The sequence below is a fragment of the Mesocricetus auratus genome, unplaced genomic scaffold (assembly GCF_017639785.1).
Source record: "Mesocricetus auratus isolate SY011 unplaced genomic scaffold, BCM_Maur_2.0 Super-Scaffold_100014, whole genome shotgun sequence".
Taxonomy (NCBI): Eukaryota; Metazoa; Chordata; class Mammalia; order Rodentia; family Cricetidae; genus Mesocricetus; species Mesocricetus auratus.
Genome location: NW_024429197.1, coordinates 31106376 through 31125596, shown reverse-complemented (window position 1 = coordinate 31125596; position 19221 = coordinate 31106376). Strand labels below are relative to the sequence as shown.

At 44.3% G+C, this 19221-nt stretch overlaps 1 protein-coding gene across 5 annotated transcripts in view; it reads right to left on the bottom strand.

Moving 5' to 3' along the window:
* Scp2 (sterol carrier protein 2) overlaps positions 1-19221 on the bottom strand; it is an 87869-nt gene that overhangs the window by 9596 nt on the left and 59052 nt on the right. For 4 of the 5 annotated variants that reach the window (XM_040757006.1, XM_040757007.1, XM_013114932.3 and 1 more), the window contains 2 exons: positions 12107-12209; positions 4872-5001 (listed from right to left, as the gene is read on the bottom strand). In XM_040757006.1, coding sequence (XP_040612940.1) covers positions 4872-5001; positions 12107-12209 — 233 coding nt within the window. Of the gene's footprint in view, positions 1-4871; positions 5002-12106; positions 12210-19221 lie in introns of those variants that run through there. The other variant, XM_040757008.1, reaches the window with a different exon arrangement.

Sequence of the window (19221 nt, the reverse complement as noted above, 5' to 3'; positions counted from 1 at the left end):
ATCTAGCAAATGAGCATTTGTTGTGAAGCTAAGAGTAACTGGAAGTTTCCAGTGATGGCTTTCACAGGCACATTTAAACACAACTCCTGGCTGCCAACAGGTGTCAGGTTTAGCAGAAATTCCCCTGCCCCAGGGTTACCGTCATTCAGGTCTGGAACAGGGCACCTAAAACAGGGAGGAGGGCACCTGGCAGTGTTTGTGCAGGGAGCAAGGCCTTTTGACATCATTGATAGCCTTCTGTAAGCAAACCATCTTTCGTGACCAAACAACCAGCTTTAAAGAGAACAACACAGGAGACTATTTAAAATTCCTTAACATCTGTCAGGAAACACAATTCTAAGTAACTATTAACCTTTATTTATGTTTTAATTGCCACTACTGCCAGATATGGAGCCCATGTCTTTAATCACAGTAATTGGGAGGCAGAGGCAGGTAGATCTCTACCAAAGCCAATCTTGACTACATAGCAAGTTCCAGGCCAGCCAAGGGCACATAGTGAGACCCACCCACCCTTCAAAAAGCCATTACTATAGTCCCTAGAGCACCTTCTATTTTTAAAAGCTGCCTTTAGATGACACCTTTAAAAGTTTTCTTCTTATACCACTTCAGCGTGGCAGCTCATGGAATGCAAACAATTTCTCTGCTCACTCATTTTTTTGGGGGGACCCTATATTTAATTCAGGAACCTCTGCAACAAAGCTACCATGCTACACTTGACAGGCTCCCTATTTGTTGGTCCTATTAGACAGTGCACAAAGCAGTGCCCCTAAGCATTCTCTCTTTTTCTAAATGCTTCACACTCTCCCAAGCACCCCTCCCTCTGGAGAGCCTGGATACCTAAGTACAATTGCAGGGAAAGGGATGTCCATCCCTTGTAAGAGCTCTCCTCCACCTGTTCCTGAGGACAAGCTCTCCTTCGGGACCGTCTTCACTAATGACACAGCAGTGTCACTGCAACACCTTTCTTCCCTCAGCGAAATGATCTAGCACCCACCCTCAAGCACTCACTTTGTTCCCTGCCACACCAAGCTGTCACTCAGGGTGTGGTGACACCATCCTCCTAAATGTTCTCTCTGGCCCTGCTCACTCCTTTGCAGTCCATCAGGCCTACTACAGCTGCCAGGGAAGCGTTGCCAGCTTGTGTGGCAATGGCTAGATCCCCAGCTGGAGGTGCTACTGAGAGGTGGCCGGGCTGTGAGGGTTCAAACTTCACCAGTTTGTCACAGAAGAGTTCACAGCTGAATGGGCTGCTAGCAGGCAGGACCAGACTAGAGGAAGTCAGTCGCTGTGGGCGTGTCTCCGAGGGTACAGCCTGCTCCTGGCTCTCTGCTTTCCGGCTGACACGCAGCGAGCAGCTTTTGTCCACCATGCTCTCCCGCCAAGTTTCCCCCATCATGTACCGGCCCAGATGCAGTGAGGCCAGCGGCCCTTGAAGACCGTGAGCCAAAACAAATCTCGCTCCTTGTTTTTACATCCTCACAGCTGGAAGCCGACTAGGGCAGTCACAAACACCAGTTCACACGCTAGCACTCAGTTCCTTAGAAGCTCTAATGAGGCTGGTGTGGTGGTGCACAACTTCCACCCGGGCACCCGGGCCACAGAGGCAGGCGAGTCTCTGTGAATTTGAGGCCAGCCTGGTCTACATAGTGAGTTACAGGACAGCCAGAGAGACAGAGAGAGACCTTGTCTCAAAAACCAAAAAATAAATAAACAAACAAAAAAGCTTAATGATTTGGCTATAATATACTAAATAGCTTTCAAAGTTCTTACGGCATGTTTCTAGTTTAAAAAATTAAGTGTTTTATGTGTATGGGTGTTTGGGCTACACGTATGTCTGTGCACCACAATGTGTGCCTGGTGCCTGCAGAGGTCAAAAGATGGCATCTGATCCCTTGAAACTGGAGCTATGAACAGCTACGAGGCACCATGCACATACTGGGGACTGAACCCGAGTCCTCTGCAAGAACAGTCAGTTCTCTGAACCTCGGAGCCATCTCTCCAACCCACTATTGTGACATTTGAAAATCTTTAGTAAGTTGATCCCAGCACTCCGTCTTCCTAAAGTATACCAGCCCCTCTCCAGCAATATGGCTTCTGCAGTAAATGCCACTAGTGTCTTTCTCATTTCTGAGGGCCTACCATGTGTTACATACTATGTGGATTATTGGGAGGCAGCAGTGGCCTAACGGACAAAAGCTCTGCTGCCTGTGGATTTGTCAGAGGAGCAGCAGGTGGCAACTGAGCTTCGGGAGTTGGGTCCCCCAGGAAGCAAAGCACTGATAGGCAAGTTCCCTGAGGGCTTTGACCCCAGAAATCTCTCTTGTTACTGCTATGTCTTTGCATGTTTGCCACTGCCATTTTTCTCTGGTATCTGGCATGGTATAGATGGGTGTTGGGGGATCCCCATTGCCTTAATAAAGAGATGAGACAAAGACCCTGAAAGTAAGTGTGAGTGAGTATGTGTGTGTGAATGTGTGTGAGTGTGTTGTGTGTGTGAGAGTGTGTGAGTGAGTGTGTATGTGAGTGTGTGTGAGTGTTACGTGAGTGTGTGAGTATGTGTGTGTGAATGTGTGTGAGTGTGTTGTGTGTGTGAGAGTGTGTGAGTGAGTGTGTATGTGAGTGTGTGTGTGAGTGAGAGTGTGTGAGTGTGTATGAGTTGCTGAAGGTTGGTCCTCATGGCAGCAGTCTGCTTCCACTGAATGTATCTCAGGGTGGGACAGCAGCGGCAAATGAGAGTGAAAAGCACTACAGAGAAAAGTAAGGCAGAAAACAACAGTAAGTGTGGTTAGGGAAGTGACTGCTGAGAAGGAAACTTTTGGGCAAAGATGAGGCAATGAAGCTATCTGGGAAAGACAATCCCAGGCAGGCAGAACAGATAGAAGCTCCCAAATGAGAACACCCCGTGCTCAAGCTATAGCAGGAAGTCACCAAAGTGAGTGAGGGAGAACACAGCAAGACAAGCTGGCCGGATCATCCAGTGTTGTCACAGAAACCCCGATTCTGTTTGGAGCAGAGAGGGTACAAACCTGACTCTGGTTTTTGACCATCAGGCTGCTGTGTAAAGAACTGTGAGAGTCAAGGGCAGGAACAGAGACACAAAGCTCAGATCCAGCAGGACATGGAGTATGAGAAGAGAGGCCAAGGATGACCTCACAGCACTTGGACTAAGGAACTAAGAAAACACAACTTACTGGGAAGACGGCAGACCACAGAATACATGCTTCAAGAGGAGTAGGGCCCAGAGTTCTGTTTCACACACACTATCTTTAAGGTGTTGACATGGTTTAATGTGCCCTCTAAAACACCGTAAAGTCTAGTTTCTAGTCTATCAGTATTAAATGATAAAGTCTTTTAGAGGAGCCAAGGGCCATGAGGTCTCTACCCTCAGCAACAGATAGAGGCCATTACCTCAGGAGATGGTTTCTGGGAAAGGGCGGAGCTCAGCTCCCATCCTTCCCTCCCACTTCCCTGACCTTTCCACTCTATCAGATAAAAGTAACAAAGCCCTCTCACCGGATGCAGCTGCCTTGTGTTGGATTTCCAGCCTCCAAAATGAGAGCCAACTAAAATTACTGTTTATAATTTATTTACCTAGTCTGGGATATTTTGTTATAGCAGTAGAAAACGCCCTGACAGGTATCTGTGTACACTTGTCAGCTAAATACAGACACCTCTGACTTCAGTGGTGGGTTTATGCGGAATACATAAACCTGGGAGTCATCAGCAAACTATTTTAAAATATGAGGCTACATGAGATCCCCAGGGAGTGAGTGAACCAGAACTAAGCCTTGCAACACTCTGATGCCTGAACTTAGGAGATGGAGAAATTATTAAGACAGGCCAAAATGAACAGCCAGTTCCAAAAAAAAAAAAAATCCAAACATGTGATATGAAGGCTGGAATTAACTGCATCTAGTAAGGTGGCAATTGCTAGGGACTTTAGCAAGAACAAATTTAGGAGAGATCAGGACAAAAACTGGATGGGATGGGTTCAAGAAAGAACTGGATGAGAAAAAGCAGAGCTCATGAACTCAGCCAGGTCTGTGGAGGTCGCCCTTCAAGCCCTGGATAATGTGATCTCAGGCTAATCAAGAGAAAGTGCTGTCAAGTCCCACATACACTCTATGAAGCAGACGATATTTGTGGCCACTTATAGGCAAGAAAACTGAAGCTTGGCAAGCTAGCTAGTTTCATGGCAGCCTCACCCAAGCTAGTCATCTGAAAGGAGGGAACCTGGATTAAGAAAATGGCTCCAAGACATCAGGCTTCAGGCAAGCCTGTGAGGCATTAATTTCCTTGATTAGTGATTGTTGGGGGTGGACCCAGCCTATTATGGGAGGGTCCATCCCTGGGCTGGTTGGTGGTCCTAGATTCTCTAAGAAAGCAGGCTGAGAAACCATGGGAAGAAGCCAGTAAGCAGCACTCCTCCACGGCCTCTGCATCAGCTCCTGCCTCCAGGTTCCTACACTGCTTGAGTTCCTGCCCTCACTGCTTTTGATGATGAACTGTGATATGGAGCTGTGTGTGAAGTAAACGCTTTCCTCTCCAAGTTGCTTTGGGCCACTGTGTTTCATCCCAGCAATAGAAATCCTCAGAGAGGATGAATAACTAGGTCAAGGTCAGAACTGGAGTGAAAGAAATCCAAGCCAGGTGTGTCTATGTCCAGTCTAAGACTAGTATTTCTTGTGTAGAGTCCCCTCACATTTGGAGGGGGTGGTCTGAACCAACATCTCTTCCCAAGAATAGAACAGTTCTTTCCCAGGACTTGTAACCTCCAACACAGGCCTTTGTGGGAACACCGAAGCAGACTACCCAGCCCAAAGTCCTTGTGACCTTGTCACTGCTCTACGGGAAGTCACTATGGCACTGACCTGAGTTGGGCAGCACTGATCCTTTGCCGTTCTTCACATCCACCACCCAGGTGGCTTCTTTGCCCCCAGGGCCATCCTTCACTTTGAAGGCAAAAATGCCACCGATTTTCTTCACGAACTGTTCCCCTTCCTGGAAACAGAAGTAACACAGGGAGCTGTTACCTTATGTCCCCTCTGGCTTTCAGTAAATATTTAAACAGGCACACGTGAGAAGCAGGGACAGCAGAGTCCCCTTCTGTAGGATCTTTACTCAGAACCCAGAAAGAAAACAAGGCAACAGTTCTCCCATCTGGCAACTCTGAGAAGCAGTGGTACAGATGGAAGGAGCGGGCGAAAGGCACCCAGTGTCTTCTGGTGAAAGAGCCTGGATTCGCCCCAGCAGTTTGAGGTTCGAACATTCTGGCCTGTCTACCTGCAGGCACCACCAGCCTTTGATCCAAACTCAGCTCCTTAACTTCTGATTTTGGTTCTCCACAATCAAAACTTAAAGAGATTCTGAAACCAAATTTTTCTTTAAAAGCTCAGTTCCTGTCTTAGTATAAAGAACTACGTAAACAATATTCCATTTGCCTTAGTTTTGGGTCCTGGGAACACAGTGGCCTAATACAGAAAATGCCGCAGCAATCTCTGGCCGACAAGTTTCCCCTTTCCTTGCTCTTCGTATCCCACTCAATTCCCACTCCGCTTCCTTCGCCTTCTTGAACATTCATGGCCCCAGACTCTGTTGTAAGCACCAAGGTTACAGTAGCGAGGGAGTCAAACACAGGCTGGCAGTATTCTGCACCGTAGTGACAAAACCATCCAATTTAAGGGAGCACAGGGACACAGGAGCCGCTGGCAGGGTGGACAATGACAGAAGTCAACAGCTCATGACCTTGCTCTAAAGAAAAGCAGAGGCTGGTGAGATGGCTCAGTGCTTGCCTGATGACCTGAGTTTAATCCCCAGAAACCATCATGAAGGTAAAAGGAGAGAATACACTCCACTAAGTTGTCCTCTGACCTCCACGGCATCCCCTACCTCATGCACACAGACACAGACTCTAATAGTAAATAAAATGTATAATTAAAAAAACAAAAAAGAAAGAAAAACCAGGCCAGATAGCGGTGGCACACACCTTTAATCCCAGCACTGGGGAGACAGGCAGGCAGATGTCTGTGAGTTTGAGGCCAGCCTGGTCTACAGAGTGAGTTCCAGGACAGCCTCCAAAGCTACACAGAGAAACCCTTTCTTGACAAACAACAAGAAAGAAAGAAAGAAAGAAAGAAAGAAAGAGAGAGAGAGAGAGAGAGAGAGAGAGAGGGAGGGAGGGAGGGAGGGAGGGAGGGAGGGAGGGAGGGAGGGAGGAAGGAAGGAAGGAAGGAAGGAAGGAAGGAAGGAAGGAAGGAAGGAAGGAAGGAAGGAAGGAAGGAAGGAAAACACGGCGTCTGGAGAGATGGCTCAGTGGTTAAAAAGTGGCCGTTTGTCCAGAGGACCCAGGTTCAACCACACAGTGCCTCACAACCTTCTGTAACTCCAGTCCCAGGAGATCCAACGCCCTCTTCTGGCCTCCATGGGTACCAGGCATGCACATGATGTACAAACATGCATGTAGGGCAAAACACCCATACACATAAAATAAATTAATTTTAAAAAAGAAGCCAAAAGCAGCACAATTAATCTTTTGAAATCTTTTTCTTTAGAGAAAAAAAAACATTCACAGTAGAATAATTAGCAAATATTGGTATGTAAAAAGAAGAAAATACAAATCATTTCTAATTTAGCATATAAATAAAAATCACATCTGGTATGAATTCCATCTTTTTTCTCTACACAGTTTTAAAAATTGATGTGATGGCTAGACATGGTGGTTCAATCCTTTAATCCTGGCATCAAAAGGCAGAGGCAGATTGAGCTCTATGAGTTCTAGGCCAGCCTAGGCTATTTATGAGACCCTAATCAAAATAGGTGGACATTATCTACTTTTCTAACTAATATATCCTTCCTCTGCCTCATGAGTGTGTCACCATGTCTGGCTGGCCCTTTTATTTTTCTATAAAGAATAATATTTTTTACACTTGTGTGTGTGTGTGTGTGTGTGTGTGTCTGTATGTCTGTATGTGTGTATGTGGTGTGTTTTGACACATGGTTTTACATGGTTACACTTTAGGCTGATCTCAAATTTGCAGCAATCCTCCTGTCTCAGCCTCCCAAGTGGTGCTACGATTACAGTCAAGAGCAACTATACCTAGCAACATTTCTAGATAAATTTATCCTTAGGCATTTTATAGTGCTCGTTAATATACTTTTCACTATATTTTATGGCTGAATTATTACAGATACATAGACAATATGCAAATCTTCTTATGGTCAGTTTTGGAGTTCTCCTGTTCAGTTTCCTTCCTTAGTTTTAGACTTAACATCCCTGCAGTAATTTGTATATCCAGGGTTCTTTCTCCCTATTCACTCCCTTAACAAAGATTAAACTGTTCACTGTGTTCAGACCCTGTAATGAGCACCTGAAATACTCAACTGCTTATTTCCCTGGAGGGATTTACATCAAATGACACCATACACTAACCTGTTTCCTGTCTCCATGTGTGCAGAACCATGCCCACATTTATATTCTCTCTCTCTCTCTCTCTCTCTCTCTCTCTCTCTCTCTCTCTCTCTCTCTCTCTCTCTTTCTCTCTCTCTCCCTCTGTCAACCTCCCTCCCTCATTCCCTTCCTCTTAGTGTGTGTCTGTGTGTGTGGTATAACAGCAACTGAGGTATAATTCAGTCAGTTACAGTATGCATTTTGATAACTTTTTTAGTATATTCTAAGATATGTATGACAGTTAATCTTCATTACCGACTGGCAGGAACTACACTTGTCTAGGAGACACACCTTGCTGTTGGTGTGCATTTCCAGAGAAGCCCCACCCTGGATGCTGGTGGCACCATGCTATGTGTTGGGATCCCAGCCTAAGTAAAAGGAAAAACAGGCTGAATGCCAGCACTTCTTTCTCTGCTCGAAGCTCTTGGCTGCAGATGTGATGTTATGACTCATGCTCCTGCCACCAGGCCTTCCCACCATGTTCAGTCTCTCCTCAAAGTGCCCGTCAAGTAAGTGGTCACAGAGATGGGGAGGGTGACTAACATATAACGTGCCACCCCAACATCATTAATTTCAAAAGTCTCATTTTCTCATGCAAATTTATACCCATTTGCAGTCCATCACTATTTTCTGATACTAGCTTCTGAACACCACAATAAACTGGCTCGTTCTGGGCATTTCCTATAAATAGAACACACCGTGTGATCTTTTGTGAGTGGCCTGTCTCACTTAGCATGTTCTCAGGGTTCATGCTGCACTGTGAATCAACCAGCACCACTCCCTGCTCTCCTTTCCTTTCTATGGGCGGAAAATGTTCCACTGAATGTGGCATATTTCGTTTATTTTTGTTTTTGTTGTATTGTATGCATGTGTGTCTGTGGTGTATGCTGTGTACATGTGGGGAAAGGGATATTCACTCATGCAGACACACATGGATGCCAGGGACTGACGTTTTTCTCACCTGTTTTTCTACTTTGTTTCTTTTTTATTTTTATGTTTTGGTTTTTCGAGAGAGGCTCTGTCTATGTAGTCCTGGCTGTCCTGGAACTCACTATGTAGACCAGGCTCTGCCTCTGTCTCCCAAGTGCTGCGATTCAAAGAGTGCTCTACCACACCCAGCTTCTACCTTCTTGAGACAAGACCTCTCACTGGACCTAGATAGAGTTCAACGTTTCAGCTAGACTGGCTAGCCAGCAAACTCCCAGGATCCATGTGTCTTTTCCCCACAAACACCAGGATGTTAGATGCCCCACCACGCTCTGCATTTACAGGGAATCTCAACTCAGGCCTCATCTCCCCAGCCCCCTTTTAATTGTTTTCATATTTTGGTTTTGATGAATAATGCTGCTATAGACATTTGTGTATACATTTTTATGTACACAAAAGCTCTAATTTCTCTCAGCTAGGTAGTTAGAAGGAAACTGCTGGATCATTAGGTACTGTTTAACTCTTAAAGGAACTAACCAACTGTTTCTAAATAGTTAACACCAATACTGCAACCTTAGCAGTCATTAAGTAGGGTTCAAATTCTGTACATCCTCACCACTGATTGCTACCTTCTATTAGTCAGGTGACTGGGTGCATTAGTCTTTTTCTCATAGAGAAAATTAGCCTTTCTTGTTATTTCTTCCTTATTACCCTCCAGCCCACCAGAAAGCAGACATGGGTCTTACAGCAAAGTAGCTGTTCTAAGGTATTTAGTCTGCGCCTACTTTTCTCAGTAGTCACAGGTGCATTTCTCCTCAGTCCTACAGATCAAACTCTAGCCAGTTTCTTCTGGGGCCAGGGTCAGTGAATGACTACTTCCGGATGTGTCCATCTGCTTGCACAGTGCCTCACGATCCAGCCAGGAGCAGACAACACTGAGTTACAGCAGGAAAACCCCAGCAAGCATTTACAAGTTCTACCTTCTAAATGCCCAAGAAACCCTGCAGTCTCACATCCAACTGCTTAAAACAGACGTGAATTAACTTTTACTTGCTGTTCAGTTTCAATAACCAACTGATCCTCTTACACACCTATACTCTTCAGTCAATAGGACATTTTCATTTGAAACGGGAGTGAAAGTGGCTAAGAGAATTAAAAGAAAAAAAAACGCAATTGCAAAACTGGAGATCATTATTACTAAGAAGTCCTAAGTGCCTCTTGTGGGAGAAAAAGTACTTTCTGAGTGGAATGAAGGTCAAGGAGTAGGTGCTGCTGTGAACACAATAGGACAAAAAATGAGGACGGAATTCAGAACATCAGTGGAGTATTGGTAAGAAAGACAAAGATGGAAATAAAACCTCTTGCTAGGTTGCCTCCACTAAGGCACAAAGTGCATTAATTGAAAGAGTCCAGACTTTCACTTCCCAGCACTGCAAACATTGAGGAAACTGACAATCGTGGGAAGGCAAAATCAGACTAGGGATAAGGTTATGAAGGAGTACAGAATTAAAATGAGAGCAAGAGACATAAGCTTGCACAGCTGAAAGCGTAGTGCGAACTGAAACAGCACCTCTTTGTTAGCCCCAGTAAGGAAGTCCTCCATGATGGATCCATGGCCAACCTCAGACTGCATAGTAGGTAATCTCTAACCCAATCTCCTATTTGACCTTTGAACTAAGTCCTCATAGAGGTCCTCATTTTACAGTGGACACTCAATAGTGAAAAGCATTTGAAACACAGTCGTGAGCTATCATTTTCTGACTTGGCTGGCAAAGATTTTTATATAATAAGCCAATACAGTATTGGAGAAGGTGTAGAGAAAGAAGCAGTTATTCTCTTGAATTGTTTGTTAGTAAGTCCTATTTCTGATGGGAGTCTGGCAAGCTCCACTAAATGTGAACTGCACACCATTTAACTATCCAATTTTGTCATTAACTCTTTAAACTACTTAGTACTTGAAGTACAAGAGGAAATTTATAACAGCAGTGTTGCACTTGTAAGATTGAATACAGCCATCATAAGTCAATTAAATAAACTATGGCACATATTTAATTAAGCATGTCAATGTACTGAAAAGCGTGCTCTTAAAGACCTATGTGCACGGCCACAAAGCATACTGCAGGCAAAAACAGGATGAGGTCATGCCCCACAACGGCGGCCTGGTGGTCCTGCAGTTCACCTCCTAGTGCCGCATCATCTGCTCCGGCCCCGGAGGCTAGGGAATGCTGGTCCTTTCACAGGGCACACTAGCTACAGTGCAGACAGCTGCTAAGAAGTCCTCGCTCTACATTAAGGGACTTAAGACGTGAGCTCATTGCTCCCTCTGTGCCTCATACGCATAAATCTTAAAAAACAACAACCAAAAAACACATGTTCTTGTAGAGAACATGGGTTCGAGTCCCAGTACCCACACAGCAGTGCGCTCTCTCTCTCTCTCTCTCTCTGTCTGTCTGTCTCTCTCTGTCTGTCTCTGTCTCTCTGTCTCTCTCTCTCTCACACACACACACACAACATAATTCCAGTTCATGATGGCAAATCACCCATACACATAAAACAAATCTAAAAAAATTTTAACAAACTAATTATGGTATATAAAAATAGATTTTCATGTGTAGTACAATAAACCCAACATGTATCATATGGGTAGCTAAGTGTGTGCATTTGACATTTTAGTCTAGTTTACTATGCTAACATTTTAGTGAACTCTAACTGGTACAACTGGGAAATTTTGACATTTTTTTTCTTTTTAAAAAAGATTTACTTTTTTGTACTTATTTTTTATTATTTATTTTGGATGCATTGGTGTTTTGCCTGCTGATACGACTGTGTGAGGGTATCAAAATATAATATGTATAAATGTTTTAGTTGCATTTATATAAGTACACCACACATGTGCCTGGTGCCTGGAGAGGCTAAAAGAGGGTGCTGGATCCTGTGGAAGTGGAGTTACTCACTGTTTCAAATCACTCTGTGGGTGCTGGAAACTCAATGGTCCTCTACAAGACCAGATATGCTCTCAACTTCTGAACCATCTCCAGAGCTACCTAAAATGTTTTTCCTTTGTATGTGTTCCTGTATTGTGTGAATTTTTAAAATTAGAATTCTGTTTTGCAAGAAGGAAGTAGCTAATAAAAAAAGACTTTGAAAACTGAGTGTGATGACTACCCTGTCAAGCCCAGTTCTTCAGAGCTGAGGCTGAAGGACTACTACGTGTTTGTGGCCAGCAAACAATTCATCCAATGAGGCTCCTTGCACCTGAACTATACCCACTACCCACAACTGGATATCTTCCCGACAAAGAAGACTAGAATGAAATAATTTTAAACATTATTTGCTATAGTCTTTACATTCAAACCTGGAGATGTGCACTGGGTGGTGGTAGCCCATACCTTTAGTCCCAGCACTTGGGAGGCAGAGGCAGCTGGATCTCTGTGTGAGTTCAAGGCCAGCCAGGTCTACAGAGTGAGCTCCAGGACAGCCAGGACTGCACACAGAGAAACCCTGTCTCAAAAAACCAAAAACCCAAACAAACAAAAACAACAACAATAAAAAGAAACGAATCTGGAGATGTGTACATTTCAAACTGCAGTCTTAACTAGAATTACAAATAAGCCTGTGAGACACTCAGGACTCAGAAACACAGACTATTTCAGCACATGACATGATCACCTTGTGCTACCGCTAGCATCAGCTGGAACCATGGGCCTCCCAGCCCTGGCTCTGGTCTCTCACCTCTTCAAGTTTCTTCTCGATCTCCTTAAAGACAATGTTTGCCTTGAATCCATCACCGGCAGAGCTGGTGGGCGCAGCCTCAATCTGATGCGCTCGGAAGGAGCTGTGGAAGGAATCAGCGTCAGCTCTGGGAGTCACAGGGGGTATCTGGGTTTTCAACATATACGCAACAGTAACTTTCAAAAAGCCCAAGGACAGAGATGTTGCAACTGTGACCTAAAGAAAACCTTTTAGTAAGTGTGTAAAACAATTACCTAACCTTCATCCCACAACAAATACTGAGTTCTCACTAGGTGAAGCTGCCCTTATGAAACTTACATGCCAGAGGGATCTTTGACAAAACAAGAACAAAGAGCAGCTAAGTGGCCAGAGAGAAGGGACATCTATGTCAGGAATGATATTGTAGATAATGTCACAGAGAGCCCCTCCAGGGAGGTAGTATTTATATTACTCAACTGCTAAATGAACCAGACCTACAAGAGGTTTGGTGGGAAAGCCAAAGCTGGCCTGAAGGACCTTAGGTCCAAAGGTGGAAGAGGAAATACAAGGAAGCTAAAGAAGCAAGGCTGCCATGGTCATAGCAGAGGAGAAAAGCAGGCAGAGAGAAACCAAAGGGCACAGAACAGAACACGGCCTCCAGGCCTTAGGTAAGTGGTTCAGTGGGTTTTGCTTCTTCAGTTTTCTTTTTGCCTATTTATTTATCCATTTGTTTGCAGTGCTGGGGATGGAATCCAGACTCTTGGGCATGCTAGTCAAGCACTCTGCCACTAACGTGCCACCAGTCCCTTTCACTTCAGTGTAAAGGGTTGGCATGTAGCTCAGTGGTAGAATATGCATTCATCATGCTTAAGGGCCCATGTTGGAACCTCATCACAAAACAAAAAACAGACAAATTAACAAACCATCCCCCCACACCAAGTTTCAGTTTTAAGTATAATCAAAACACTGGAGGATGATCTAATGTGTGTCTTGAAAAAGAAATCTAGCTGTCAGCTAGAAAAGGGGCAAGCTGGGAGACAAGATCAACTAAGAGTCCATTGCAATCATCCAATGGAGAGATGCTGGCAAGCAGAGCCTAATTACAAGGATGTGGACGAGGCAGTGGGCACAGGCAAGGCTGGACTAGAGACTCCTGTCTACCTGTGATAGGAGATAATGTGTTGTATAGCACATGGTTGATACCTGGGAGACAACCACTGATAATGGCTGATGTTATCAGCAACAGCTCTTAAAGCTGTAAGGGCCTCTTTCATTCACAATCAGTAGGACTCTGAGCAAATGACTGTCTTCATCCCACTGCACAATGGGAGGGAGGGAAAAGCCAGTGCCAAAGACTCTGCTGAATTAAAACAAGCGCCTGAGAAGCACCTAGCAGTGCGGAGTCCATGGAAAACAATAATAGCCATGAAGGTTGTAGGCTATAGGAAGTATTAGGTCTGAGGAAGCAGCCGACTTTCAGCTATCAGCTGCTAGACAATTCCTGACAGACCAGCACAGACTGGTGAAGGCAGGGGAGCACATCTATTACAAAATCGCTCCTCCCTCCCCCTTCTCCTCTCCCCCACCCCCAATACACATCTCCTTTTCTTCTTTCCCTGTTTCTTATCATCTGTCTATCAATCATCTATCCACCCTTTATCATCTACCATTTTCATCTATCAATCATCTATCATTTATGTATCAACTATCTATCTTCATCTATCTATCTATCTATCTATCTATCTATCTATCTATCTATCTATGTGGGAATTGAACCCAGGACCTAGTATATGCTAAGCAGGTCTTTACCAGTGAGCTACACTCCCATTCCTCTTTGAGTCATTTCATAACCATCTAAGCTGGCATGATAGTATATGCCTATAATCTCAGTGCTTAGGAGAGAGAGTCTAGAGGACTGAGTTCAAAGTAGCTACATAGTGAGTTTCAAGCTAACCTGGGCTACCTAGTAAGACCATGTCTCAGAAAAAAAGAACTGGCTGGGCATAGTGGTACATGCCTCTAATGCCAGCATTCTGGAAACAGGAGCAGATAGATCTCTGACCATCCTAGTCTACATAGGGAATCCAGGAATATATAGTAAGACCCTGTTTGAAAGAAAAAGGAAGGAAGGAAGGAAGGAAGGAAGGAAGGAAGGAAGGAAGGAAGGAAGGAAGAAGGAGAAGGAAAGCACCAGCCCTTAAACACATAAGCAACACCCAGTGATTGCAGGCATCATGCAAGGCAATAATGCTGAAGGAATGATCTGAGAGGTAAGGTCCAGCTAATGCCTTATTAGAGCAAGGAGGGGCTCTGCCTCCCTAAAGACCAAGCTGCTAAGATCTCGAGGGCAAAAAAGATGTTATGAAGAAAGAAAATAAAATAAGATCAAGGTAACCAACACAGCAAATGGGGAGAAAATGACACGGCCTGAAGGTAGACACTGGACACAAGACACAGGCAGCACAAAGCTAGGAACCTGGGGCGGCACAGAGACAGCGCGGTGAAGTAGAAAAGTATTATGGCAATCCTCCCAACAGTGTGCACAATGACCCAGGGGGACATGAAACAGGTGAAGAGAATGGTTAGGAGGCCGCTGAAGTGGTCCAGGTATGAGTGACGGTGGCCTGGACTGTGGGCACAGTCTGCTAATGGAAATGAAACGAAGGATTCAAAACAAAAACAGAATCTAGAGACTTCGTTGCTGGGGCAGGGACATGGCAAGAGGGCATGGAGTACCTGGGAGTAACAGTGCACTAAGCAGGAAGAGTGAAGTGGGAGCAGAGAGGACTGGTGGTCGACCTCAGCATCACCAGCTGGAGAAGGCTGTGACGTCAGAGGCAGGACAGGAGAGTCCAGAACTCACAGGGGTCAATGCAGGCTGGAGATCAAGTGGGGTAGCAACCAACAGAATCAAAAGTACTGAAACCCTGGAATGGACTACAGAGAAGGCAAGACAGGACAATGCCTCTGGAACCCATTATTTAGAGGTCTAGGAGCCAATGAGGATTCATTCAGAAACCAGGCAAAGGTCACAGAAGCCTAGAGCAGAAAGTGTAGGGGATAAGAGTCAGCTATGTGAAACACCGCCAAAAAGTCAAGTACCTAGGGGATGTGACAACGCTGACACCATTTATGGACCAGTGAATTGAGTCCATCCCTGGGGCAGTGATAGCTGGGAAGGGTAAATGTTTGTTTCAGGTGGGACAAAAAGGGAATCTGGGGGCAATCTCTTAACGGAATGCAAGTTCCTTCTGGGTGTAAGCACAGAACAGTCCTGTGAGTGTTTATGATCTTCTCTAGTCTTTAGTGGTGTACACCTGTAATCTCAGCAACTGGGAGGTAGAGGCAGGGGACAGAGAGCTGGAGATCATCCTCAGGTACACAGTGAGTTCACAGCCATCTTGGGCTTCATGAGACCATATCTCAAGCCCACATCACATAAACTTCATCACCCAAACTACTTTTAACTGTGCAGTTCAGTGATGTTAAATGTTTTTAGAATGTTGAGCAGTTATCAGCACCATGCGGCTCTATAACCCTTTTCATCTTATAAAACTGAAACTCTGGGGCTGAAAAGGTGACTCAGCAGTTAAGAGCATTTGCTGCTCCTCCAGAGGACCCAGGTTCTAGTCCCAGCACTCACATGGTGGCTCACAACCATCTGTAACTCCAGTTCCTGGGGATCCAATGCATTCTACAGGCAACGCATGTGGTTCACAAACATACATTCAGACAAAATAAACATACATATAAAATAAATGAGTCTTAAGAAAAAAATTGCCTCATGTGGTGTGGCACACGCCTTTAATTCCAACACTTTAGAGACAGAGGTAGGTAAATCTCTGTGAATTCAAGGCCATCCTGGGCCACAGTAAGCTCCATGCCAGCCAGGGCTACATAGTGAAACCCTATCTTAAATAAATAAGTCTGATTGTCAACCTTTAATCATCCATGTGCCCTTTTCCCAGTACACACTTTTTTGTTTGTTTGTTTTTGTTTTTGTTTTTCAAGACAGGTTTCTTTGTATTGCTTTGGAGGCTGTTCTAGAACTGGCTCTATAGACTAGGCTGGCCTCGAACTCACAGAGATCCACCTGCCTCTGCCTCCCGAGTGCTGGGATTAAAGACATGCACCACCAACGTCTGGCAACTACACACTTCTTGACTCTATCTGATAAAACAATTGATCCTGGCAGCCCCAAAGTATACAAAATATCTTGACTATGTGGCAGGTCCAGACATATTTCCAAAGGTTAAGGTCTCCCATGTTTGAAATAGCTCATCATCGATTAACTTCTAGATTAGAAGAAAGGTTAACACACAAAATACTGTTAATATTTTCTGAACATCCTTTCTTGCAAGTTATTTGATACATGCCCTACTTAAAAGAAACGGAATAATAACTTAAATTCAGATAGCTCTCACACAGAAAATGTTTCTCCTGATTTCTTGTTGTTTTATTATTTACTTTGTTTTGTTCTGCTGTGTTGCCCAGGCTAGCTTAAGTGATCTTCCCATCACCCTCTCGTCCCGAGTCCTGGGAATACTGGTGTATGTATACATACCATTGTGCCTAGAGTCTCATAACTTCTTTTGATAAAAAATTTTAGTAGAGGCCGGGCATTGGTGGCGCATGTCTTTATCCCAGCACTCGGGAGGCAGAGGCAGGCAGATCTCTGAGTTCGAGGCCAGCCTGGTCTACAGAGTGAGTTCCAGGACAGCCTCCAAAACAACAGAGAAACCCTGTCTCGAAAAAAAAAAATTAGTAGAAACTAAATTGTGATTTGTTTTTATTTGAATTTGGTAAATACAAGTTTACTGGACTAAGTCTAGCAGTGGATGTTAGAAGGGGCTTAAAGATTAATTTAAAGAATATTCTAGTTTGTGTTTGGATTCCTACTAGATACATGGCAAATTTCACTATAGGGCCTTCACAGGCTCTGTATCATCAACAACTTTACACTGTGATGGTAGCTAAGACCTTACTTCTAAATCTGAAACTGTCTTCAGCTAAAATGTCTTGCCTCTGATCTCCACTTTATCTATAGTGAGTTTAGTGCTACCTACCATGTGGTGTTTTTACACAAAGATGCTTGTCTGTGGAAGCGCTGCATGGTGACGAAACACTTACCTAGCATACACGATGCCCTGGATTTAATAGCCAACACAATAAAACAAAAAGCTAATACAAAGCACCTAGTGTGTTCATGGCACAACCCAGGCTTTTTAAACAAAAAGCTCATACAAAACACCTAGTGTGTTCATGGCACAATCCAGGCTTTTTAAAAGAACTCTTACAATTCAACAATACCCATAATTTACATTGCTGAAGACTTTAACTGACATAGTCTCCAACTATGACACTCAAATGGTGAATAAGCAGCCCAGGAAATGATCTCCAGAAAATGGTTAGTTACAGGGGAGATACAATCAGATTATGAGGTACTACGTCACAGGCACAAGGACTGCTAAAATAAAAAAGACCAGTAATGACAAGGGTAAGGAGGGGCTTTCACGCAAATATCATTCAGCCTTCAAAAGGAATACAGCTTCTTGAAAATACTATGTTAAATCAAAGAATCCAGCCATGAAAGGATAACACCACACGACTTCCTGTATATGTAACACGTAGAGTAGGCAAATCCAGAGACAGGGAGTGGGTGAGCAACTGTCAGACTACAACTGAAACAGACAGGAAGTGAAAGCATTTGGGGTATGTGCTAGGAGGGTGGGGGAAGGAAAATGTTCTAAAACTGATCATGGTAAGGATAACCCTGATCAGACTTTAGATGGTGAGCTGTGCAGCACCCAAAGTGTATCTTAAATAGAGTAGTTTAAAATCATTTCCAAAAAGTTACAGTTATTCTTAGTATCTGAGATGAATACGAAAGTCCTCCAGTTGAGTCATCCAGTCTTCAATAGAGTAGGGAACAGGTCATCGAGTCGTCGCTTTTTCTGATCAGAGAGGGTTATGCAACGTGCGACGGCACTGGCGAGTAAAGTTCACAAGCAATCAGTACGTCCCTTTGTCCTCAGAGCTGGCAGGTGAGCCCAAGCGGCGTGACAGATACACAGCCTCAAGAGCTGAGAGATCACAGAAACCTCTCTAGGACACGGTGGCAAGTGCCACCGCGGTGGCTGTGACCAGGGGATAGTTCCCATTTTGTACTGAAGAGTCAAGTTCATTTTTTCCAGAACTCCTGAGCTATAACTCAAATTCAATGACTAATCCCATTTCAATCACTTAACCACGGAATGAACTAGAGGCACAGGGTAGGAGAAAGGTAAATGTGCGGGGGACACAGTCACAGGTCACCCAACACCTACAGTGTGTAGCGGGAGCACTTTGGAAGTTTTCTGAACTGTGAAGTAAGTAAATACTGTCAATATTTTCTAAGTGGCAAAAAGGTTAGCAGGCCCCAAACAGATATTGTGACAAAAAAGTTAGTAGGGTACGCTTTCTGGTCACCTCTCCCTCTTTGGAGAACAAAAACAGTAAAACACACACACACACACACACACAACTAAAATGACACCATTTACACATTGCATTTAATCCCAGCACTGGAGAGGCAGAGGCAGGCCGATCTCTGTAAGTTCGAGACCAGCCTGGTCTACAAGAGCTAGTTCCAGGATAGCCAGGGCTACATAGAGAAACCCTGTTTCGAAAAACTTAAAAAACAAAACAAAACTAGTTTTCTAATCCCTATTCTAATGTGAGTATAGAGGCACATATGTCATGTGATATTATCCCTAAATTTCTATTTAAAAACAAGCTAACCTAATGCATATGTGTGTCTATTGTGTCTTCTGAGAGGGCCTGGGAGTGGCAATAATGAGTACCTCCCTAGAGACCATATGTGGTGTCTCAGCATCATTTTTCACTAAAGGAAACCAAGACTCCTTGGAGAAATGACTGATGGTAGGGATGGGACATGGAAAATGTAAGAGGGGCTGGAGAGATGAACCCAAATTTCGTTCCCAGAACCCACCTCAGACGACTTACAACCACCTGCAATTCCTGCTCCGGGGAACCTGGTACCTTCACTCACCCGCATCTGCATGCCCAAACGCACACACGCAAATAAATATTAAAAGATTTTAAAAAGACAGTACAAGAAGGAAATGGGCTATCTT